We start from the raw sequence: 25,464 nt of genomic DNA, 5'->3' as shown, positions 1-25,464 counted from the left end.
GATAACCGGTTGTGCAGCAGGAGATAAGTAATACATTACTGGACTTTTATGAGTAAGGACACGTGGGAAGAAGGGTGAGAAATGCTGTGGGACTGGATGAGCTCACGTGTTTCTCTTCTCGGAAGAACGTTATGCCCAATTTTATTGGTAGCTGTCAATCAGAAAAGTATGTGAAATAAAGGACAAGTGATCCAGAATTTCATTTGAACAGTAAGCTCTGTCATAGGACTTGGTGAGGTTACTTTGAAACAGGTTGATCCCTTTGGGGCTTGCCTTCTGGCTTTGTGAGGTGGGACTGGAGCAACCTTTAGTCTAGAGGTGATGGGGCCTCATGACTAAGCCAACATCTTTTTGACTCTCTACCAGATACCCTGTGTATTATGAGGCCTCTCCCTTCTGGAGGCTGGGAAAATGAACCATTCCTAGCCTGTGTGAGCTTCGAGATGGTTCCCTCTGCTCCTGTTGGGTTTTCTTTCCCTGCCCACATATGTGTGCTGCTCGATACTCAGCTGAACACTGGTGGGGGACCCTCTAAAGATCACCGGGGCTCTCTCTGTATGGCTTCTCCTTTCTGGCATGCTGCCCAGCGCCCTGTAGCTGTGTTGGCTTCTCCAATGCTATCCCCTCAACATGGGGGGCCCTCTGGGCTCTGCCTGGGGTCTCCTTCCTGGACTGTGGTCTGGAACCCCTCTGTGGGCACTAAGCTGGGGCAATCATAGGGTTCCTGGTTTGTTTCCTCTCTCCTGGATCATGGTCACATGAAAATAATTACTGCAGATTAATTTTTTCTTTTTTTTGGTTGCTTCAGGCAGAAGAGCCTGAAACCCAGTCTCTGTCATTCCATCTGCCCTGTACGTCTTTCCTGCCTCTCTCATTGCAGAAGCAGATGTTGTGATGGCCTCTGTGAGCCTGGTCCCTGAGTGGCTACAATGAGCAAAGCCCCGGCTAAGCCAAGATGGACACCAAGGTGGAGGCAAGACACGAGCCCGCCTGTTACAAGCCACTGAGCCTCAGGGCCCATTATTGCAGTGAAACCCAGCCCTGTGCTTCTGGAACTTGAATGTGCATATGACACCCCGGCGATCTCACCAATGTGCAGATGCCCCTTCAGGAGGTCTGGGCTGGGGCCTGAAACTCTGTGGTTCTTCCCTTCCCAGCGTAGGAAGGGCTCAGGAAATATCTTGAGGACAAGGAAGAGCATGAACAGGCCTGGCAGGTGGTGGCGGTAGGGGCGGGAAGTTGCAGAGTGAGGCGGAGGAAAGCCTGGGGGTGAACCTGCCGGGGCCAGGCAGTCCCGGCACAGGACGTCAAATTCATAAAGTGATGGATGGCCACTCACCTGTGCCTCAGCATTACACTCGCTCGGCCTTTGCAGCTCTGGATGAGCTTCCTGCTGTGTACAGGTGCTCTGAGAGCACGGTGCCCCATCCAGACTCACTGCCTGCTCCCCCTTGCCTGCCTCACTCCCTCCCTTCTTTCTCTGTTAATGGCCCTATCCTTCTCAGGCATGTGATTTCTCTCTAAAAATCCCAGGGGCCCCCCATCCCCCTTAGAATAAAACCCAGACTCCTCCCTGTGACTTGCCTCCCTCTCTGACCCTGCCCTCCACCCAGTCCCATGTTTACCCCACTCCAGCCACACTCACCTTTAGCTCCTCCCATGCCGCCAGCTGGCCCCAGCCTCAGGCCCTTTGCACTTGTGATCCCTGTGCCTGGAACACTTTTCCTCTGGCTTCCTGACTGTTCTTCCCTTTCACCTTTTCAAAGACCTGTCCTTGCCTGCCGACTAAGCTCTTCTCCCTTCACTTTCACCCCTGAGGCACTTCGCTCCCACACTGGCCAGTTTTCTCTGAAACAGGCTTATTTACCTGTTTACTTTTTTTGGGGTCTCTCCCCAACTTGCAAATATGAGCCCTAGGAGCACCGGAACATTGTGCTCAGGGCTGTCTCTCCTGGCACCTAGAACAGGGCCTTACACTAATTGAGTAGGTGCTCAATTAACACGTGGAATGAATGAAAGCATCTAGGGTAAGAAAGGGCTGGCCTCTGGCCAGTGTGTTGTTTCCCAACCAAGGTCTATAGTGTGCAGCCCCCTCTGCTGGCCAGTTAGGAAATGTTCTCACCCGGGCCCAAGGGCACCAGGTGCCCTAATGCGGTGACCCCGCTCTGTTCACATTCCAGCTTGTACTGAAGGCAAGCTGGCTTCTGGAACTGCCTGAGCCACAGGGTGCCCTGTGCTCTCCCTGGTGAGCCCGGCGCTTGCTAGACATAACAAAGTGATAACCTTCCCTCAAATAGTTAAAAAGGCCCTGCCCTAGGAACTGGATGGCAAAAATCCTCTCTTGAGGGCTGCCTCCAACTCATAGACACACGCCACTCAGAAGACCTCTCAGACTGCACCCCAGATCAGTGAGCAGCAGTGCGGTGGTTGATTGGTGATGTCTGCTGTGGACAGGAATTAGAAGGATGGGGCAGCTCTCAGGCCCACATCAGAGAGAGCTCACCTGAGGTGATGGCTTTGTCCCTCCTCAAGTTCTCCCCCTCGTTCTTCAGGGATGTGATTTCTGAGTTCCTCTCAGACAGCGTCTGGCACAGCACCTGGCTGTAGTTTTTCTGCAGGGCACTGATCTGTGGGAGGAGGTGACACACGATCAGAGGGGGCCAAGCCCGGGTGTACGGGATACGCGGGTACTTCTCCCCGGTTGGACAACAGATTTGGATTGATCTTTGGTGGGGAGCTGGGGACACCGAGCTTTTTAGTTTTAACTGGTAGAAGGTACAGGAGAGGGGCTGTTCTTCAGCGACCACCATGTCATATGGGATAAAAGCGATCTCTAATGTGCCTTCCTACCTCCTTTGGACTCTCGGCCAGAAAAAGACCAGCTGCTGGTCCCATCCAGCACCGACCAGATGCAGAGCAAAGCTCACGAGAAGGAAGCAGGTTGTAAAATTAACTTCCTCGAATGAGAACAATGGTAGCTTGTATCTCACAGAACACTCCAGAGCTCACTAAGCCCTTTTCCAGATGCTACTACTCCCATTGCTCCTCACAGCATCGCAGGAGGCTGAGGGTCCCCCACCAATGCTCCCATTTTGCAAGCGAGCAAACTGAGTCTCACAACAGTGAGGATCCCACGGCTGGCACAGATGGAGTTAGGATTCAGCTGGTCTGCAGGCACCCGGTTCCAACCTTGCCGGGTGGCTCTAGGCACTGGAGTGCGGGCTGCAGGCTGTAAAGCACAGCATGGACTTGGGAGCCTGACTCTGGGTGTCTGTTGCTGCTCTTATAGCTGATGATGAACACAGGGAGGACACCAGATTGTGTCTCACTGTTTCATTAAGTGGGGTGATGGCAGTCCCAGTCAGAGAGGATTGTGAAAAGTATTTTAATAAGTTAGCTTATGTACAAGAGCTCGGATCGTGCCTGGCACACGGCAGACAGGTAGTAGCTGTGACTGTCCTCTGACCTCACTACCCAGTCAACCCTCTTATCCTGCTGGGGGAAGGGGGGTAGCCTGTGAGGGCGCAGAGATGTTTGCCAGCAGATGGCGCTCACGGTCCTTGTTTTCAGCTTCAGTCCCTGAAAACCTTGTCATTCTCACTCTGGGAGAATGAACAGACTGAACAGGGTTCACAAGTTCTGGCTCATTTCAAGCACCATCATTGTTCAGATTCGATGACAGCTGGGTGGGGTGGGTACACGTGCTTTTCCCCCGGGGTATCTGAGATATTGGGAAGAGGACACCTGCTGGAAGGTGGTGGGGCACGCGTGACTCTGATCCCCACGCTCCCCAAGGCTATACTTTCGCATGTTTGTGCTTTTGAAACTTGGAGTGAAAATGTTTCTTTCACCTCTTACTGTTCTCTGTGGGGGACATGCAGCTTTCCCATAAGAGGTACTTGGGATAATTTTTAAGAGTGTTTCTAGCTCTTCTCAGCTTCGTCCTTTTAATTGCAACGATACCAGAGGCACAGCGCAAAGAGAAGAGCTTCTAGAAGGGCTTGTGTGGAGGATTTTTGTTTGATGAAGTTCCCTACAAGTGAGCCAGCAACTGCCTTGGGGGTTGGGTTTGGAAGACGGGGATTCCTTCTCCCGCTCCCCAGCTGACTGCCGGAGCTCTTTCTGGCTGGGGCTGGGGTGGGGCGTGAGAGTCACTGAGGCAATGGAGCTGGGTAGAGACAGCAGGCAGAGTGAAAGAAAGCATAGGGTCTGTGAGGACAAGGACGCACACCCGCGTTCAACCTGTCCCGCCCCCTCTAACTTGCTGTGCGAACTGAGCAAGTTCCCGGAAGGCTCTGAGCCTGCCTCAGTCTCCTCATCTGGAGAATGGTACGTGTCAGAGGGCCGTGGGGTTTAAGTGAGCCAATGCATCTACCAAACTTGCACCAAAGCTTGCTCCTTGTAGGTGCTTAACAAAAGTGAACGTGGTTCTCCTGGGCTGGGAGCCTACCACGCCCCTGATTCCTGGGATGTGTGCTCAGACCACGGGGCACTGCTCTGACCTCCCCTTTTCTATCTGGGTGACTCCCCTTGGTGCTTCCCTGGCTCTCCCCGACAGCTGTCGCCCTGGGTCCCGACTCCAAGGCCTCCACCACCTTGTCTCCGAGTCTACCTACCTGGTTTTTCAAGCTCTGGATCTCTCTGTGTTTGGCATCGATGTCCTCATCCAGATCCTGCAACCGACTCTGCTTGGACGAGGTGGACTCCGACAGCCTCTGGCTCAGGCTGGCCACTTCATTCTGCAGCTTCGCTATCACCGCATCTTTGTATTTGGATTCAAGTTCAAAATCTGAGAGGCGGCTGATTTCTTTCCCCAGCAGCAGAATGATTTCATCCTGGGTGGCGGCCAGATGGGGTGTTTACTAGGTGTGGGTCTGCCGCAAGGGTGAGCCCATTTTTAAAAATGCAGGGAAAACGCGGTGCGATTCTTTTGGAAGGGTGAGGGCAGGTGGGGAGGGGAAAAAAGCAAACTTTCAAGGTTATCTCCATCACTTGGAAAACCTCCCAGAGACAAGAGTTTGGGGAAAATGATACACTTGTATCCAGACTCCTGTAATAGGTGTTTATACCTCACAGGGATTGAAAATTTCCTTTCCTGTAAAATTACACTTTCATGTTGAGAACAACCGCCCCACCTGGGAACTTTTGTTGTTAGGGAATTTATTTATAATATTTTTGTTTATAATATTCAGCCTAGCGCAGTGGGGACCCAGGAAAGGTTGCGAGGAAAACGATATTCTATTTGACCACATCCTGTGTATAGTGAAGACTATTTTTTAACTTAAAAAATTTAATAAATTCTGAAATATTTCTTTCCCCTTTCCTCCCTTACGGTACTTCCTGCCTCTTTGCATTATTGACATAAAAATTTACTCCACGTAACTGAGTCTGTAGAGTAAACAAGCAGGAGTAGGGATTTATTCGTGTGGGCTTATGTCAACTTTTAGTTGGGGAAAACAAAATTGCCGACTGACTTTACCCACAGGTATAATTTTTTTAAAAGATTTTATTTATTTATTTGACAGAGAGACATCACAAGTAAGCAGAGAGGCAGGCAGAGAGAGAGAAGGAAGCAGGCTCCCCGCTGAGCAGAGAGCCCGATGCGGGGCTCAACCCCAGGACCCTGAGATCATCATGACCTGAGCTGAAGGCAGAGGCTTAACCCACTGAGGCATCCAGGCACCCCTACCCAGAGGTATAATTAACCCAGTTTTCAAACTCCCCCCCCAAAAAGGGCTCTGCCGCCAAAGAATTTGTTAGGCTTCTCCCCAAAAAGAAAAAAAAAATTCCTCTAACTTCTTAACAGAAATCATCAATAAAATGTCAAAAAAACCCCGAAACACAAGTCCCCAGATGTATCTGCAAATATAGCTACAGAATCTCTGCTTTTAAAGTAGTCCCTGCTCTTCCAACAATTTCCCACTGGTTGGAAGGAGGTAAATGAGTAATTTGTAGGCCAGCTCACTTCCCGGGGAGCTTTACCCAATCAGCTCCACGACCTTCCAGCTCCCCAGCCCAAGGAAGGACTGGGTTTCTGCTGTGAGGAAGCTTCTTTGGCATTGCCAGTTGCCACCAAGGATCTTTCTTTGAATCCCTGCAAATGCTTGTGGCAAAATTTCAGGGCAGAGCATCAGACAGATCCCATACTGGGCAGCCATGCCTCTTTCACCCAATTAATTCATGCAATAAACGTTTATTGAGCAGCTACTACGTGCCAGGCCCTGTACTGGACTCTGCAGTATAAAGAAGCCTGTAAGGTGGGCTGTGCAGATACAGTTGCTGCCTTTCTGTGAGGCCCCCAAGCTCTTCCTTGAGAGAGGGGTCCCCCTTCCATGTAGTCTTGGTAGGACTGTCAATCATGTGCCCTGCTCTTTCCTGTCCCTGCCCTCCTGCCCCTTTCGCGTGACCCAAGCTGGTCAAGCAGGGTTTTCTCAGAGATTTCACACATCCATTACAGAGGGAGAGGATCATGCCTCCTTTTGGGACACAAACTTTAAATTTATGGGCGCATGTGTCTGAGTTTTTCTTTTCCAGTGTGCTGTAGAGAGCCAAACACAGAGGGAAACAGCAGAAGAGATCAGTAGTAGGGACTGTTTTGATCTTGCTTAAGGTCCTGTATTTAGCCATCCCTGAAGCTAGTAGGCTTTTAAATTTTCAAGAAGATGAGTCAATAAATGCCTTTTTTTTTTTTTTTTTTTTTTTTTTTGCTTAAGCCAATTTGTTTATTGGCACCTGCATTTGAAACAGTCCTGGAAAGTCAGGGCATAAATGGCTTATAAATAGGAAAAAAAATTATAAATGAGGTTGCGTTCTATTTCCAGTTTAAAACTGGGGAGGACTGAAAAATGACCACAAATGCTTTGCAGCTTCTGCGCTTACGAGGTAGAATCGACTTCCCCATTCCCTAGGTCTGGGCCGGCCCTGTGTCTTGCTTTTGACCAATAAAATGTGGCAGAAGTGATGGGCAGCAATCTCCAGGCAAGTTCTTTAAGGCCATATAGCATCTGTTCTGGCCCTCCGGGAAGCCTGGGGCCACCACGCTGTGAAGCAGTCCCAGATGATAGACCATGTGCAGAGAGAGGCCCATCACTCCAGCCATGCTGGCTCAGGTTCCAGACATGGGAATGAGGCCATCGGAGTGGCTGGGCCATGCCACTGGCTGACTACAATTGCATGAACGAGGTCAGGGGACACTAGCAAAAGAACATTCCAGGTCACACTGTAGATTCTGGGAACTAACAAATTCCTGTTTTTTGGTTTTTGGGTTTTTTGGAGTAGGCTTCACACCCCATGTGGGGCCTGAACTCATGACCCTGAGATCAAAAGTCACATGTTCTACTGATTGAGCCCACCATGTGCCCAATAAATTGCCACTTTAAGCCAATACGTTTTGGGGTAGCTTGTACACAGCAAGAGAGAACTGGTAACAGCGTCCCACGAACCTGGCTTTGTGCCTCACTGCAACACTTCTCCAAGGTCTGGTCCTGAGACACCTGCCACTTGAGGTTGCAGATTCCCATGTCTAGCCCGGACCGCAAGCGGTTCTGCTCCTCACAGACTCAGAGAACTGCTGCAGGCTCAGGCCCTGGCCTTTAAGGAAAGTAAGATATCGCGGGACTGCTTCTTTTAGGATAATTTTAGTTTGTGTCGATGCAGGGAGAAATCAACCTGGACCCTTCCCGGCAGGGCTTGAATTCACTTGCTCTGGCTCCCATTCCCGTTTCATTCTAAACCTCTCCCATCCTTCAACAAGCCTCTGTCTTCGCTCTGTCCTCGGCCTCGTTGCTCACTTCTTCCTGCCAGGGAACACGTTTTCCCCGACACTGTCCTACCACTCATGGCTGACCAATCGGTCCCTGTGTGGGAGTCAGGAGCACCAGCTGCAAGTTAAACAGGCTCAGTTTTGAATCCCAGCTCTGTCCCTCACACTGTGCAACCTTGGGCCACTTGCTGAACCTCTCTGAGCTTCGGCTCTCTCCTTTGTAAAGTGAGGGTGATAACATTTATTTTGAAGATGGTGAAGATTCCTGAGCTAATTGAATGTCAAGGGCCCAGGACACGGTCTAGCACACAGTAGGTGCCAATACTTTGTGCTCGTAGATGTTGTAATTTGGGATAAAAGGAGCAGTTACCAAACCTTTGGTTGAATGCCCCGGGAGTAAAAGATGGTTTCTTAGAAGTAGTAAAAAAAAAAAAACCAAAAAAGGCACTTTTAGACCATAGAGAACAAGAGGTAATCCCTTGGCAGTCTCTCTTGCTGCTGTAGCTCTGTCCTTCCCCAGAGACCCCTCACCTTATCCTGCTGGGCTGTGTCCTCGTCCACATAAATATCCCTGGAAGGTCCTGCCCTGGGAATTCCATCGACCACTGACTGTTCCGACAGTTCCACAGCGTTGGTCCACACTAATGCACAGATCAACAGAGAGCACACAGGACATTGTGAGTGTCCTTAAGGTCTAGAAGGATCTTTCTGGACTATCTTCATAATTCTTTTCCTGCTGTCATTAAAAATGGCAAAGCAGTCTATGATTATTGTAAAGTGATGAAAAAGGCATTATAGAAGTATCAAAAAGGGAAAGAACTGCCTCCTCCCTCTTCTCCAGGGTTAGCTGCGCTGATTTGCTTTGGTGCGTCCCTTACTAGGCTTTTTGCTATTCCATGTAAGAGCTGGTGACCTTGGGCAAGTCATTTACTCTCTAAGCCTTAGTTATATAACTTACATGTTACAGTCTCTGTTACAAAGGGCACTTGGAGGATTAAATGAAGTAGTGGTGTAGAGCAGGGGTTGGCAAACTATGGCACTAGGGACAAATCTGGCCCCCCAGCTGTTTTTATAAATAAAGTTTTATTGAAACACAGTCGTTCATTTACATATTGTCTATGTCTGCTTTCCAGCTAAAAAGGCAAGGTTGAGTAGCTGTGATGGAGACCATATAGTTCACAGAACCTAAAATATTTTACCGAAAAAGCTTCTCTTTACAGAAGCTTCCTGCTCCTGAGCACTATATTAACATTAAACACTAAATGTTAGCGGTTTTTACTGCAATTATATCTTTAAAAAAACAAAAAAGATTTCTATTGCAAAGATTTTCCCCCTGCTTTTTCACTTGACAATATATCAAAAACATCTTTCCATGTCAGTATCTGTAGCTATGCTATGTTTTTTCTTTAATAACTAGAAGTTCATACTTTTAATCCTCTTCATTATTTATACTGTGTTCTTTTTTAAAAGATTTTTTTAATTTTTTTTAAAGATTTTATTTGAGAGAGAGAGCATGGAAGAGTGAGCATGAACTTGGGGAGGGGGGTAGGCAGAGGGGAGGCAGACTCCCCACTCAGCAGAGGCGGGGCTCCATCCCAGAACCCCAGGATCATGACCTGAGCCAAAGGCAGATGCTTAGCCGACTGAGCCACCCTGGTGCCCCAAGATTTTATTTTTAAGTAATCTCTGCACCCAGTGTGGGGCTCAAACTCATGACCCTGAGATCAAGAGTTGCATGCTGCACTGACTGAGCCAGCCAGCTGCCCCTATGCTGCATTTATTTTTGATGGTGGTGTTGCAGCCCATCATGCAAATGTGCCAAACACATTTAACTTGGACCCACTTGATAGACATTTAGGATTTCCTGATTTTTTTTTTTTTTTTTTGCTTATTTCCCCTCAATATCGCAAGGGTTGTTCGTGACTTTCGGGAGTCCCGGTGTTGTTCTGTTTGGAGGCCCCCCTCTGTATCACATCAAACACACCACGATTTACTCACATTAACACTGAATATATATATATGTACACATATATGTATATATTTATATAATTATATATATATATATAATTTTTGTTGGAGTACAAACTTGAAAAGATTTCTCTATTTCTGTTTTTGAGATCATTTGGCTCTAAGAGGCATGTTTTAAATTTCCAGCTGACTGATTTCTGGGCAATCACTGCACATTCTCGTCTTCTTGTGAAGTGAGAAATTGAACCAATTGTTTTCAAAGGCTATGAAACATTAATGAATGTTAACATTAACAATTAATGAAGTACACAGCGTCACATTTGTGGACATTTACTCCGTCATTTATTCCCTTTGATTCTGCATTTTTTATTTATGCATTTCAGAGCCAACGATGTCCTCCCCCAGGTCTCGACCGTGTTTGCAGACTCCAGAAGCAGGAGCGGACATAGTCAAAGGCCTGTGGTGCCTGGCAAATGCGTGGCCTTTTGTGTTGGATGAGTGGCCCGGGCCACAGTGTTTCCTGGGTGCATGGAGGGAAACCGGCCTGGGCTCCCAACCACCCTCCCCGCATCTGCACCAGAACAGTCTGGGATAGACCTGCTGCAGCTGGACCTTGGGTCACATCCCCTCCCTGGCTAACACCTGCCATCACTTCCTGCTTTTTACAGGGTCTCAGGCCACGTTCCTCCGGGAGTGCCTGCTTCAGCCACACTGCCCCACGTCTCACACTCATCCCACCGTCCGTCCACCCTTGCCACTCACTGTCCCTTCCACCTGGAATGCTGTTCCCTCCCCTCTGCACTTCGTGAAGGTCACTTGCCTTCCAGTGCTTGGCTTGAGTGTCACCCCCTCAGGACACCTTGCTGATCTCCCCAGCTAAGTCGGGGCCTTCCAGTGCTGAGCCCATGGGGTACGGGGCATCTCTGCTCCCGGGTGCTGTCCTGGTTACCACTTCAGAGATGCTGTTCTGTGATCCTTTTGTCAATGTCAGTCTCCCCGACAGAATGGTAAGTTCTGTGAGGTTGGGGACCACGTCTCAGTTTGTGCCCCATCAAATGAATTGACTAATCCCATCAGACAGATGTGTAAAAGGGTACAGAGAGAGAAAAGCTCTGCCCAAGCACACAGAGCTGGAAAGAGGCCAAGCTCCTACGCGAATCCCAACCTGTCCCCGTTCCGTGATGCACTCATGGACGGGAAAGGTGCTCAGGAGTGTTGTCTAAGAGTAAAATGCTCAGGGCCTGGCCCACTCAAGAACAATTAACTCACGAAATGCTTGTTGGTCACCAGTGCCTTCCATATGTCTATCCGGGGGCTCGCAAAATCCGCTGTGAGGCAGGTGTTATTACAGCCCCATGGAGAAGCCCAGGTGTGGAGACAGAGGCCACGCATCTGGGAAGGGGCAGTCAGGTCTGACCCAGTCGGTCTGGCTCCAGAACCAGTACACACACCAGCGGATAGGAGGTCCTCCCTGCTGGTGAACCCATGAGTGAGGCAGTGAGTGAGAAATTTAGGGGCAGGTTCCCATGGCAGACCTGTCAACAAGGAGCAGTTTTGCATGAACCGTGCCCCATGGAGGGTCTCCCTTCCTGCTGATTGCCAAGGACTGGATTTGGGATTCACTTGATGGAATTTTAGCCGCTGCCTATGAAACTGGTAAAGTGACCAACTGTCCTGGTTTACCAGGCACCGAGGGGCTTCCTGGGATGGGGGGCTTTCTGTACAAAGCCAGCAAAGACCCAGGCAGACCGGGGCCAGTTGGTCTCCCTAGAAATAGTCGGGAACTGGAAGCTTCCTATTTACCCACCCATACACCCACTTGGTTTCCTGTCTCCATGGTGGAGGCCAACAGAGCTGTGGACAGAAAGGGCTTAGGGGGGAGGTCCTGCTGGGGGCACTGGCCTCACAGCTGGGACAGCAGGTGTGTTCATGCCACTCCTGAGCATGGGCCTTCGTGTTCTGTCAGTATTCTGTGTATGGGGAGCGGGCTCTGGGCCCGGAAGCCCAAAACACCAAGATGGCGGCTCCCTCTCTCTGAGGAATACTCCTCCTGCTTCCTCCCCAGGAATTCTGGAAGGCAGCTGATGCTAAGGGGGTGTGGGGTCAAGTGAGGAACAGAATAAGGAGCAACAGAAGGGCTGGGGAATGTCACTGAGCAGGGCTGTCTGATAGAAATCTGATGAGAGTTGCTTTAAGAGAATTTAAACTTCTCTAGTACCAGCCACATTAAAAAAGTAAAAAGATGAAACTGACTTTGAGATACATTTTATTTAACCCAGTACATGAAAACATTATTATTTCAACCTATAATCAAGACCAAAACCATGGAGGTATTTTACATTCTTTTCTTTTGGGCACCAGGTCTTTGAGATCCTGCGTTCCTTTTACACTTAGAGCGCCCCTCGATGTAAGCTGCATTTTCAAAGGAAGACTTGATCTGTATTTGGGCCTCTCCAAAACTTGCCATTGAAGAAGTAGATCTGCATTCTCAAGACATTCCACGCATACTTTAAACCTTCCAGTAACTGAATCAGGTATTGGTTTTGAAATTTAAGTTAGTGCAAATAAAACATTTCATTCCTCTGTCCCAGTAGCCGTCTTAGCTCAGTCTGCATATGGCTGGTGGCTACCCCGTCAGAAAGCACAGGCCTGGGACATTTCCCCTTTTGCTCTTCCTTACTTGATATCTCTTTTCTTGCCAACATCTATAACTGGACTTTTTTTATTTTTAAAGGAATATGGGAGAAGTGAGATTAAAAACAAACAAACAAACAATAATTCTATGGCATGGGCTTTGATTATAACGTCCAGCCAAGTTCTGGATGCCCCTGTGGCACGTTAGTGACTGTCCCAAAGCCTGTGGCTTATTTTTTCAATATTTACCAGAGCCCGTTTGATGCTATATATGTGCACTTTGTTTACCTTTCAGCCTCGGGGCCATCAGTCACCCCAATCAGGAGTCCCCATACCTGGGGTGCCTGGGCAGCATTGCATTAGAAAGGCCATAGTACAGGCAATTATGACACCTGAGTCTTTCCTAATTAGCAAACTGAAGGCCAGAGATGGTTTTTATTGGTCAGATTGGTGGCCCATGACCTTGTACGCTCTATGTCAGAAACAGGTTCCCAATGGCCAAACGGAGGAAGGTACTGCCTGCGGGTCAGCTGAAAGTCGGTTCAAGTACGGGAGAGCCCTCCCTTGCGCTCAGGAGGGACCTGTGTCCAGTCTTGGTTTAGATCTCTGACATCTGATACCATTTCTGGGAGTAACTCCAGATGCCCCCGTGACTTTGTCCTGGCTGCCTTGAGTGAGGCTTTTCTACCAGGTGATTGCTGGAGCGCTTGAAGGACAGAGAGCCGGGACTGGATCAAACCTACAGGACAGGCTGAATGAGGTTTGGGACCCCTTTGCTACTGAAGGCATGTTTACTGGAAGTCTGCATGGGGGTAGAGTATATCTGAGACTTGCTTTCCTTATACCCAGGCAGGGAGGAGCTGGAGCAGTACCCCCCCACCCCCCAGACGTCTATACTGGCTCCTGTTACCTTCAAAGTGAACCCAAGGACCATGCATGACCAAACCAGCTTAACTCAGTTCAAGACACACCCTCCAGCTGCTGGATCATTCGGAGGTCCCAGTGGGGAGAACCCTGAGGGAGGGATGGATGACTGGGGCAGGGGGATGGCAGGAGTGGGGATGGATGTATTTTAAGAAGCTTTAAGCTACAGCTGTCTGCCAGACGGTTCAATATTTCAACAACTGTCTGGCTCTCCTGGAACTTATCAGATAATTACCAGTCTTCACCAGGGACAGCATGTGTGTACCTGCCTTGTGTCTTTAGGATTTGGCACACTGGGTGCCTTTCATCGTGTGGTGCCCAGCCTCCAAGATGGAACCAATGCTTCTTATCTCCTGGTATTTATACCCTCGGACAGTGCTTTCCAACAGTGGATGGACTTTGCAATGGTCAGCTCAGTGGCCATGATGAAATACCGTAGCCTGGGCTGCTAAGCAATGGAATGATATTCCTTACAGCCTGGAGGCTGGGAGTCCAAGATGCCATCACGGTTGGTTTCTCCTGAGGGCTCTCTTCATGGCTTGTAGATGGCTACTTTCCGTGTCTTCTTATGGCCTTTCCTCCATGTGTAGGCATCCCTGGTCTGTCTATCTGTCTGTCTGTCTCTTTTTCTCTTCTGATAAGGATCCTCGTGATGTGGCAGGAAGTTTATAACACATGGCCTGTGTTGCTGTGGAAAGCAGAAAATGTTCCTGATGAACTGGGTGATGGAGCCCAGGCAGACTGCCACCTGCCTCCTTCCTGGCACTTGATGTGATCTGAGGGAGGGAATGGAGGCCAGCGGAGGGACTGCTGAATCCCAAGGAGCTGGGACTCCATTGAGCTTGAAGATTCCCTGCCTGTCCACATGACCAAGGAAATGTAAGACATAAGTTCTGGGCAAAGATCAAATCCAGGGCACTCTCAGGAAAACAGGCTCTGAAGAGGGAGTGGAGTGTAAGATTGTACTGTCCTTTGTCAAGCATGAACAACAATCTGAGCCAGTGTCTCAGAGACTGATTTGGGCAAAGAACAGGGCTTCTAAGAAGTGCTGTCCCTCCCACTCTTGGCAGAAGCCCAGGGCAGAGGAGTGCATGTGTCAAAGGAATATGTGGGCATGGTTTTTGCCCAGTAGGGTGAACCTCAATAAGGAACACTACTGATGTGGACTGCGGGAGGCAGAGACCCACGAAAGCAAAAGAAGCCAAAGAAGCCAATGCACCCCACACATCTATAGGAAGGTAGCTGACTATAAAACTATGCAGTTGCAAACATGTGATGCCTTCCCTGGAAAAGATAGGAGGACTCAGAGGGCCGATCCAAGGAACCAGATGGCAGAGGAAAGAGCCATGGAGGGTCATTTCTGGGCAAGAATAGGTCTAAGTCCTAATCAGGGAACTTCCAACACTTTCCTGGCTGGATTTTAGAATTGCTTTGGGCCAAGGACTCCTGTGTGTTTGTTTTTGCTTTTTCAACAGAAAGTTGAAAAGCTGTGTCCACAGCAGTCTGCTATGTCTGCCCTACCAGGGTATGTTGGGTGTGTGATGGACAGATGACCTGTCTCTTTAGTTCATAGGTCTTCAGATTGCTGGAAGTGGTACTTGAGAAGCTGAATTCAAGGAACTTCACCCAGTGAGCCCCATCTGTACCTAAACTTGATTTAGATGATGAGATTCTTGGGGCACCTGGGTGGCTCAGTGGGTTAAAGCCTCTGCTTTTGGCTCAGGTTATGATCTCAGGGTCCTGGGATCGAGCCCCACATTGGGCTCTCTGCTCAGCAGGGAGTCTGCTCCCCCCCCCCCCTGCCTGCCTCTCTGCTTACTTATCTCTCTGCCTACTTATGATCTCTGTCTGTCAAATAAATAAATAAAATCTTTTAAAAAAAAAAGATGATGAGATTCTGGAATTTAGGCTGATGCTGGAATAGGGTGAGACTTTGGGGGAACTTGGGAGAGGGTGAGGGAATTGTACAAGTTGGGGAGGGGTGAATCATTGAGGACCAAAGGCAGACTGTGGTAGCCAGCCTCTAAGACAGGGCTGCCAATAATTCTTGCCTCCTGGCATTCAGGCCCCTGGGTCTTCTCCCACACGGGATAGAGCTGACTTGTGTAATGACAAAGTGGCTTCTAAGGCTTGGTCCTAGGAGATGTTGCAGTTTCCATCTTGCTGTCTTGGATCACTTGCTCAGGAAGAGCCAACTGTTATTCCACGAGGATTCTCCAGCAGCTCTCTGGATAGGTCCATGGGGTGAGGACCTGGGGCTTCCTACCAATAGCCATGTGAGTGCGCCATCTTGGAAGCAGATTCTCCAGCCCCAGTCAAGCCTTCAGATGATTGCAGTCCTGGCTGACAGCTTACCTGCAATCTTAAAGTGACCCTGAGCCACAGCCACCCAGCTAAGCTGCTTCCAAATTCCTGACCCACAGAAACTGATTCAAATAATACGTGTGTGTGTGTGTGTGTGTGTTTGCTTTAGGCCACTAAGTTTTGGGGGAATTTGTTATACAGCAATTGATAACTTACATACATCGCATGTTAGTTTTACACCAAAACGACAAAAACTCGGGGCGCCTGGGTGGCTCAGTGGGTTAAAGCCGCTGCCTTTACTCAGGTCATGATCCTGGGTACTGGGATTGAGCCCCGCATCCATCGGGTTCTCTGCTCAGCAGGGAGCCTGCTTCCTCCTCTCCCTCTGCCTGTTTCTCTGCCTACTTGTGATCTCTGTCTGTCAAATAAATAAATAAAATCTTTTAAAAAAAAATAAAGACAAAAACTCTTGAACTCTGGTTACTGTTATATATATTAACATATTAAGGGGGAAGACGACAGATGTGTGCAATTTATTTTGAAATACATCAAAAATTAAAATGGATTAATGAATGAGTAGAAGGATGGTTAGATGATAGGCAACAGAGTATAGGCAAGTGTTGATGAAGGAGCTGGGTGGGAGGTTCTCTGTCAAATTCTTTTTACTTTGCTGTATGTTTGAAAATTTTCATATTTATAAAATGTACGGGGGTAAATGGCTGAGTAATTTCATTCAATGTTGATGGCACATAGGGGTTCGTCTGATGATGATAATGATGAACATGATATGACTGCATTTCATTTATTCCTCCGTTTGTATATTTCACAACAATAACTGTTATTTGAATGGCTGAGGGAGGTGATTAGGTGAATGGTCTTAAGGGACACCAGGGGAGGCTGTGGAGCCACAGACACACCTGGGGACTTCAAGGGGCCTGGGGCTGGGATGCAGAGGACAGATAATGGGATCTTCACATCGCAGGCATGGAAGAAACCGGAATCATGCCAGGGACTAAGTCAAACCTGCTGGTGAGGTCAAGAGGACAGTGACAGGCAGGAAGTCCCTTCCCCAAATGTCATGAGGCCTTCTGGGGAAGAGGGCTAGGGCAGGAAATCCTGAAGGCTGGTACCCCAGAGTGACCAGGCTGTGAGTGACAACGACAGTGACTGAGATAACTACCTTAAATTTGGCTGAAAAATGTTAGATTGGGCTAGATTGAGTATGTCATGTCTGGGAGGTAATTTTCCTCAATAAGCCTCAGCCTTCTCTTACCTGCAAAATGGTAATAAAATATTTAAAAACTTCCTAAGGCTGTTGTGGCCAAGAGGGATTTCAGGTGCCAATATTTCTGCATGAGCGAGTCGAAGCTGTAAGTTTTCAGTCCTGCTACACATTCATGTACAAGCACACACACACACACATTGACACACACACACACACCACTCACCACAGGGGCACTGATGTGTGCCTACGTGCCAAGCACAAAGTCTGAAGGGATATGCCCCCAAAAGCCAACAGGGGATATTGGGTGATGAGGGTGACAAATGATCCTTAACTATTTTCTTACCTCTGTTTATCCCTGATTTTTATAAAAGATTATTTATTTATTTATTTATGTGGCAGAGAGAGAGAGATCACAAGTAGGCAGAGAGGTAGCCAGAGAGAAAGGGGGAAGCAGGCTCCCTGCACAGCAGAGAGCCCGATGTGGGGCTTGATCCCAGGATCCTGAGATCATGACCTGAGCCGAAGGCAGACGCTTAACCCACTGAGGCACTCAGGCGCCCCCGATTTTTTTTTTTTTTTTTAACTAGGCTCTACCCTGGGCTTTAACCAACAATGTGGGGCTTGAAACCACCACCCTGAGATCAAGACCTGAGCTGAGAGCGAGAGTCAGACACTCAACTGACAGAAACACCCAGGTGCCCCTATCCCCCGATTTTCTCATGGTTAACTATGTTCTACTTTTAGAATTAGAGAAAATAAGCCAAAATCAAGACCCATCTCTGTGGCTCTAAGCCCATCCCCAAAGCCACCAGTGGAAGAGCGTGTGAATACCTTGTTTGATGATGGGAGGCCTGTGGGTACTATCCACCACAAAGGAGAACATCTTCCCACCAGCACTCACGGGCCGCCGGTGGGGGGCAGGCGGGACCATGGTGGGTCTGGGAAACCCCTGGGACCAGCTCCTCTGCACTGGGGCTGGCCGGATGCCCGGGTGGAAGGGTATCTGTGGCGGCGAGGATGGCTGTTTCGACTGCTGTGTGCCTCGAGTTGGCTGTGGTCTTGGCCAAGGTACCGAGTCACTCATCCATGGGAAGGAGACCTGTCGGGGCAGACAAGAGGGTCAGAGGAGGTTCCGATCTGCTGGGGGTTGTCCCTACCCTTGTCTCAGCCCTATAATTGTGGCTCTAGGGCTCAGCTTATAAGTCTCTTCTGTCAGGAAGCCCTCCCAGACTCTCCCAAAGTTTGGGATGGCGGTCCCCACCGTGGGTCACATTTGCACCACCATTAATGGGGGGCGGCCTCCATGCCAGGCATCCTGTCAAGAGGTTCACGTGCATTGCCCTATTTAATACACCCAATGCTCGGTCATGAGACTGAGGCTGAGCAAGACCTCGTGATTTTCCAGATCGCAGATTTGCCGGCGAGCGTCTGAGCTGGTAGAATGTCACTTCTAAGAGAAGAGGGCTTTTGGTCTATCTTGCTCACCCCTGTATCTTCAGCACCTAGAATAAGTACCCGGCACATACAGAGCAGACCCTCAAATACTGGGTGAAAGAAGGAATGAACAGACCACTGAGATTCACACCCAGCTTTCTAGGGTCCCCAGCCTGCTTTTTTTTCCATCCACACTGTCCATCTCTTGGGCACTTAAAAAAAATTATTCATTTATTTGACAGACAGAGATCACAAGTAGGCAGAGAGGCAGACAGAGAGAGAGGAGGAAGCAGGCTCCCTGCTGAGCAAAGAGCCTGATGCGGGGCTCGATCCCAGGAACCTGGGATCATGACCTGAGCTGAAGGCAGAGGCTTTAACCCACTGAGCCACCCAGGTACCCCTCTTGGGCACTTCTATGCCATCTGGCCTCTGAAGCCGAGAGCTCTGGGATGGCATGGACCACAACTGTCCCCTTAAGCTTTGATCCTCAACACCTACCACATCTGATTTTTGGGAGAGGCCCCGAAAGTATCTATCAAGGGAATCTTTCAGCACCTGACCTGTGGAAGAGTCTGCAGCTGCTGTCCTTGGGAAGTACACCCAACTCCACCTCCCACAGACAAGCATATGCTGAGAGGGGCTGACTCCTGGCTTGGGCCTGGGTTTAATGCCTTGGTGGTAGCTTCTCCTGGTGCCTAGCGGTGAAACAATAACACTGGGGCGGGCTGTCATTTTTACTCTTTCCTTATGCATTCCTCACAACAGCCCTGCAGGTCTCCTGATTCCTGAGCCTACCAGGCTCAGGTAGGGGTAGTGTGGGGTGGGGGTGGGGAGACTGGGATGGAGGTCTGGTGATCCCCCTCTCTGTCCCTCAATCCTTCCTTATTTCTCTTGAAAAAACACACTAAGTTCAAATGTTTGTCACCTAGGTAAGGGCACACACCTCTCCCCCACCCCCCACCAGCTCACATTTCTCCTTCAGCAGACTGGAGAGAATATGAACTCAGAGGCACAAAGAGAGAAACAGACACTTCCAAAATACGAGCACCAGCTTGCAGAACTTCAGTTGGATTTTGTTCAGGAGGAAGGTTCTCTGCTCACTCGGGCGCCTGCACCAAGCTTTTAGCTCCAGGCTTTCCCAACAAGTCAAGGATCCTGTGCGTTCCCTCTGAAGATTCTTCCTTGGAGTTGGCGAGAACAGTGTTCGGGGAAATCAAGCTCCACGCTCCAGCTGCCTGGAGACATCTGGCCCAGCATTCCTAACCATACAGGCCCACTTTACATCTGCTTCAGGAGCAGACTTGGCAGGACTCCGAGACTCTGTCACCTTCTGCGCAGTTTCGAGTTTCTCTCCACTGTCAACACCTTAGTCTCTGCATCTGTGCCTTCTTCCTGTCTTCACTGTCAGCAGCCGACGTGTCCTGCTCCTGCTCTGACTTCTCCATCCATCTTGTCCCTCCCCTTCCCCACCTCTTGCCTCGATCATTCCTACAACCTTTTCCCCTCACTTTGATAAATATTTATTGAACGAATGGGCCGAGGGTGACAAAGTGCAAATTCTACTGTGGTTTACCTCCAGCCTGCTGGAGAACAAATCTAGAGGTGACTGGTCATGGTGGAGGAATTCCCTTTCATGCTGGGGTCCTCAGGGAACCTGCTCGCCGCCAACCAACTGCAAGGATGGTAGCAAGTGTGAACACACAGGGTGGGGGAGGAGGCTCGAGTGCTCCATTTGCCTAGTGCTCAGGCCAGAACCCGCTCAGGTCTTTTGGAGACTGGGGGGGAAGTGGGGGGAGAATCCCCCACCCAATCACTGAGCTCCTTGTTGTGGGTGGGGTTACAAACTCAGCCAATCACATCCCCTGCCCATCGTGATTGGTTGAGTGGTGGGGCATGCGATCCAATCAGGGCCAAGGAGACCCAAGGGTCTGAGGCTGGGCACCAGGACCTGGAAGGACCTCCCAGGCTTGAGAAAGGAGCCCCCCGTGAGGGAGTGGGACCCCGGCAAGGAGAGATGGGAGCTGTTGCTGTTTTAATTTGGTAAAGCACACATAACATAAAATGTGCCATCTTAACCATTTAAAAAATTTATGTTATGTATTTATTTGACAGAGATCACAAGTAGGCAGAGAAGCAGGCAGAGGGGGAGGGGAAGCAGGCTCCCCGCTGAGCAGAGAGCCAGATGCGGGGCCGATCCCAGGACCCTGAGATCATGACCTGAGCTGAAGGCAGAGGCTTAACCCACTGAGCCACCCAGGCGCCCCATCCAAACCATTTTTTTTTTTTTTAAAGATTTTATTTATTTGATAGAGAGAAATCACAAGTAGACGGAGAGGCAGACAGAGAGAGAGAGGGGAAGCAGGCTCCCTGCTGAGCAGAGAGCCCGACGCGGGACTCGACCCCAGGACCCTGAGATCATGACCCGAGCCGAAGGCAGCGGCTTAACCCACTGAGCCACCCAGGTGCCCCAGCCATCCAAACCATTTTTAAGCGCAGGGTGCAGGAGTGCGACGGACACGCACATTGCTGGGAGACGATCTTCAGAAAGCTTCCATCTTGCAGAACTGAAACACTGTCCCCATGAAACACCACCACCCCCCTTTTCCCCTCTCCCCAGCCCCTGGCGTGCCCACCATTCCACTTTTTGTCTCTATGAATTTGACTCTCTAGGTCCCTCAGGTCGGTGGAATCACGGAGCATTTGTCTTTGGGTGACTGGCTTACTTCGCTGAGCAGCCCGTCCTTCAGGTTCATCCACGTTGTAGCAGGAGTCAGAATTCCCTTCCCGTTTTGCACCCATCCCATTTTGTTTATCTATTCAGTGTCAAAGGGCTCTTGGGTCGTTTCCACTCTGGCTTTTGTGACCATGCTGCCATGAACATGGACGTGCACACGGGGAAGCTGGCTTTGAGCCCTGGGTGTTGCCCTGAGCTGCTCAGCCCCATGAGGCCAGCGAGAGCAGCACAGAACCCTAACCATAAGGTCTCTAAAGGGGGAGGGGCCAGAGACACGTAAATGCAGCAAAGACTCCAATCCCAGCTTTTTGGGTTCAAAAATAAAATTATAAAGCCCCCCCCCCCCAAGCTTGTTGATTGCGATGGCTTTCGTTGGAAGTTTAAAGTTGATTTTTTTCCCCCCTGGTTTGCATGCTTGCTCTATAATAAGCAAGGTCAAGGTTTTCTCAGAAATTGCAGCTGGTAACTATAAGGAAACAGGCAGGGGTAAAGCAAACACAAGAAAAAGGCTCACGTTAAAAGCTGGTTCTGGGCTGTGCTCACATTAGAATGTACACAGAGCTTGGGGTCAAGGTCAGTTATCAACAAATCTGTTTTTAGAAACTTGAGTTTAAAAATACACGCTAATGCCTTTCTTGTCCTGCTCCCACTCCCAATTCTCCGACCATATGGCACTTGAATGTTTTTTTGTTTTGTTTTTGAGGCAGCATATGCGATGGTCCTGATTTTCTCCACACTCTCTCTGAAAGAGCAGGTTGTCAGCCACCTGGATTAGCCATGACACACCCATTGCTGAATTTATATCAGCTTGAACAAACACCCGTCAATGATTTACTCAAGAAAACACAACCCATTTTTTTCCAGGTTATCTACCTGTCCTTTGTGCTATGTTTCCAATATGTGCTTCTAGTCCTGTAAAAGGTAGCACGGACACCCTAAAATAATCAAGGTAGTTTGCATACAGAGTGCCTACAGGATACACATATTCTGCCAGACAGCCCTGGAGGCTGGGTACAAAGTGAAGTAGACCTTGTCCTTGGAAAGCCTGTCACGAGCTCTGCTGTTTGTAATTGCCAATACCTCTACGGCTATGAGCCACGATATCACAATATCGAGAAGGCACACATGTGCCAGAGACTGGGCTGTGCACTGAACAAATGTGTTCTCATCTAATCACCAGGATAATCTCGGAGGTGGTGAGGCCTTTCTACCCTCATGTTGTGGATTAAGAAAGTGCAGATCAGAGAGGTTAAATGACTTGCCCGAGGTCCCACAGCCAGGAAGCAGTGATGCTATTTGACTCTAATACCTGTGCTCCTAGAGCACTGAGGCTTTCCATACTCACAAAAGGGTCTTAAATGATTAGTGGGGAATCAGAGATTTTCTGAGTTACAAAAAAGAAAATTATAAAGAACCACAAAACGTTGCAAGAGGTACTTGATACAGGATTTTCTAGGAACACTGATAACTCTTTTATGGAAATGTTATTCATATGGTACATACTGGATGCTACTCAGAGGACACCAGCCCTGACCCAAGCGGGAGGGGGGCATGTCCTCTGTACCAGAGGTGTCCTGCTGAGGCCAGCCGCTACCGGCTCCTGAGAGCCAGTTACTAAATGCCCAGGAATTTCTTGAGCTGGTTGATAAACACAGCCATTAATAAAAAAAAAAATCAAATTACACAAACATACATTTAAGTGATATTGGAAAGAAAGGTAACAGTTAAAACTCACCCTTCCTAATTATTTCACTCTATTTTATTATTATCCATGCTCTTGAGGTTATTTAACTCTACATATGCATGTGCTACTGCTTGTCTCACTGTATCTCTGTATTCAGTGATGTCTCACTGGTCACTTGACATTGGCCTTGGTGGGTGGAAGTATTTATGTCCCAGAAATTAGGGAACACTGTAAATCAGAGCTTGATCTTTTTTGTTTTGATGATTGTCTACACTTATGGAGGTTTTGGCAAAAGCATTAACAATGTGGGGCGCCTGGGTGGCTCAGTGGGTTAAAGCCTCTGCCTTCAGCTCCGGTCATGATCCCAGGGTCCTGGGATCAAGCCCCACATCGGGCTCTCTGCTCAGTGGGGAGCCTGCTTCCCCCACTCTCTCTCTCTCTGCCTGCCTCTCTGCCTACTTGTGATCTCTGTCTGTCAAATAAATAAATAAATAACAATCTTTTTTAAAAAATGTTAACAATGTAAATTATATAAAAGCATGTTGTGTCTAGAGCCATTAAATTATTAGTAGCATGTAAAATTGATGACATATTCTTGAGGAAGTATTTGAAAACTATTTTCTGGTATAGCAAAAAGATCACTGATAAACACGTGAAGTTCTACCGTGTCTTTCTCGTTTCACTTTTGTCTTACTTGTGGATGCAAACAAGATACCCACCCACGTCCAGGTTGGGAAACCGCCCTCTCGTCGGTTGTGAAGGTAAGTTGGCTGTGGCCGTGGGCACTCAGCCCAAGTCAGTGAAAGTGCTTTATGAGAGTCGATCGGTTATACGCAACTTACTTTAAAGATTTTATTTATTTATTTGACAGAGAGAGATCACAAGTAGGCAGAGAGGCAGGCAGAGAGAGGGGGGCGGGGAAGCAGGCTCCCTGCTGAGCAGAGAGCCCGATGCGGGGCTCGATCCCAGGACCCTGAGAACATGACCTGAGCCGAAGGCAGAGACTTAACCCACTGAGCCACCCAGGCGCCCCGCAACTAACTTTAAAGAGAGGTATATAGTTCATTATTATTTGCAGAGAATGGGTTACACATTCTCTCCATCAGTAAGCCTTATGCTCTACATGCACACTTTACTTTTTTCAGAGCCGGGTGGTAAACATTTTCTAGTGGAGCACAGCTGGGCCCAACACCCCACGTCATGCCTGGGACACGTGGCGGGCATCGGCTGGCTGAGCTGAAGGGGACAACTGGCAAACGGCACAAGTAGAAAGGCCTTTGGCTGATGCTGGGAGTGGGGCGGGAAAAATACACTGCGAGCCTGGCTCATCGTATAATAGCGGAGAGTGAGGAGGCCCTCCAGAGCCAAGGGTGGGGACTTCTCAAAGGACACGCAACCAACCTCAAAGAGCTCCCAATGGCAAGGCTGGGAGTTATTCCAGCAGCAAGACAGGATGTGGGATTGGATCATAACCCAAAGTATACAATGAATATACACGAGTTCATACTGATACAAAGACACGATTCAGGAAATACAGAAACAGGGAAGGAGAGACAATCTTCCTTACAGAAGAACTGAGCACCTGTAGATAGGCTGCCTTCCAGGAGGCGGGGCTTGAGTCCCACTGTCTGCGCCTTCCTCCCCTCTCCTTTGGGGGTGGACAATACTCAGGACCTGCTTCCAAAGACTAGGGGATGGAAGGGGAAAAACAGTAACTTTCTGATGGAGAAACCTGGCAAAGACCAGCTGAGTCAAGGGAAGAAGTTAACGTCCCCAGGGAAGTCATGTGGGTAATGGGTTCCCCCCTGATAATGCGACAAGAACCATAATCCCAGTCTAATGAGAGAAGAGAATCAGGCAAATCAGAGATGAACACAATCCAATCCAGTCAGCCATCCTGGAGAATGACACCTGGCCAATACTCTTCAAGACTATCAAGGTCATGAAAGACAGACTAAGAAACTGTCACAGACCAGAGGAGGTTAAGAAGACACAGTGATGAAAGGCAGTGCGGTGCCCTGGGCTGGGTTGAGCCTGAAGTTGAGTTAATAATCACGGGCCAGAGGGCACCTGGGTGGCTCAGTGGGTTAAGCCGATGCCTTCGGCTCAGTTCATGATCTCAGGGTCCTGGGATCGAGTCCTGCATCGGGCTCTCTGCTCAGCGGGGAGCCTGCTTCCCTCTCTCTCTCTCTCTCTGCCTACTTGTGATCTTTCTCTGTCAAATAAATAAAAAAAAAATCTTAAAAAAAAAAAAATCATGGGCCAGTGTTGGTGTCTTGGTTTGGAAAACTGTACTGTGGCAACAGAAAATGCTTCAAATGGGGGAAATGGAGGGAGACATATACAAGAACTCTGTGTACTATCATTACAACTTTTATATAAATCTAGAAGTTATTCCAGAATGAAAATGTTAATTACTAAAGCCGGGGAGGAGACTTTGAGTTCCCAGGAGAAAACCATACAGAATCCTTACACAACTCCTAGCGTAGCTTACTCGTGGGAGAGCTCTCGGGGACTGCTTTCAGCCCCAGAAGTTTACCAAATACAGTTTACTGAACTTTGCTCTTTCAGCTACACAACAGTAATGACCGGAAGGGAGGTGGAGAAAAGAGTGACCCTGCCAGGAGCAAGGAGGTTCGACTGGATAGACTAGAAAACACAGACATTGCTGCCAACGGCCAGCAGGGGGCGCCATTTGGCACCAGGGCCAACAGCCTTCCCTACCTCAGCAGCTCCTGGGGTGCTGCGCTAACTCTAAGTGGGGTGCTAATTCTAAGTCCTCCAGGAAAGGAGAA

At 49.0% G+C, this 25,464-nt stretch overlaps 1 protein-coding gene across 11 annotated transcripts in view; it reads right to left on the bottom strand.

Annotated features, from left to right (window-relative positions):
- FHAD1 (forkhead associated phosphopeptide binding domain 1) overlaps window positions 1-25,464 on the bottom strand; it is a 129,830-nt gene that overhangs the window by 69,372 nt on the left and 34,994 nt on the right. For 10 of the 11 annotated variants that reach the window (XR_009345089.1, XM_059136013.1, XM_059136010.1 and 7 more), the window contains 4 exons: window positions 17,649-17,916; window positions 8,294-8,403; window positions 4,617-4,835; window positions 2,504-2,627 (listed from right to left, as the gene is read on the bottom strand). Coding sequence is in view for 10 of the 11 variants with exons in the window: in XM_059136013.1 (XP_058991996.1) it covers window positions 2,504-2,627; window positions 4,617-4,835; window positions 8,294-8,403; window positions 17,649-17,916 (721 nt within the window). In the remaining variant the exon portion in view is untranslated. Of the gene's footprint in view, window positions 1-2,503; window positions 2,628-4,616; window positions 4,836-8,293; window positions 8,404-17,648; window positions 17,917-19,220; window positions 19,702-25,464 lie in introns of those variants that run through there. The other variant, XM_059136020.1, reaches the window with a different exon arrangement.

The sequence above is a fragment of the Mustela lutreola genome, chromosome 10, assembly GCF_030435805.1.
Source record: "Mustela lutreola isolate mMusLut2 chromosome 10, mMusLut2.pri, whole genome shotgun sequence".
In the NCBI taxonomy this organism is placed as follows: Eukaryota; Metazoa; Chordata; class Mammalia; order Carnivora; family Mustelidae; genus Mustela; species Mustela lutreola.
Note: the sequence above shows the minus strand (reverse complement) of the source record. Positions and strands in the feature narration are given on the sequence as shown.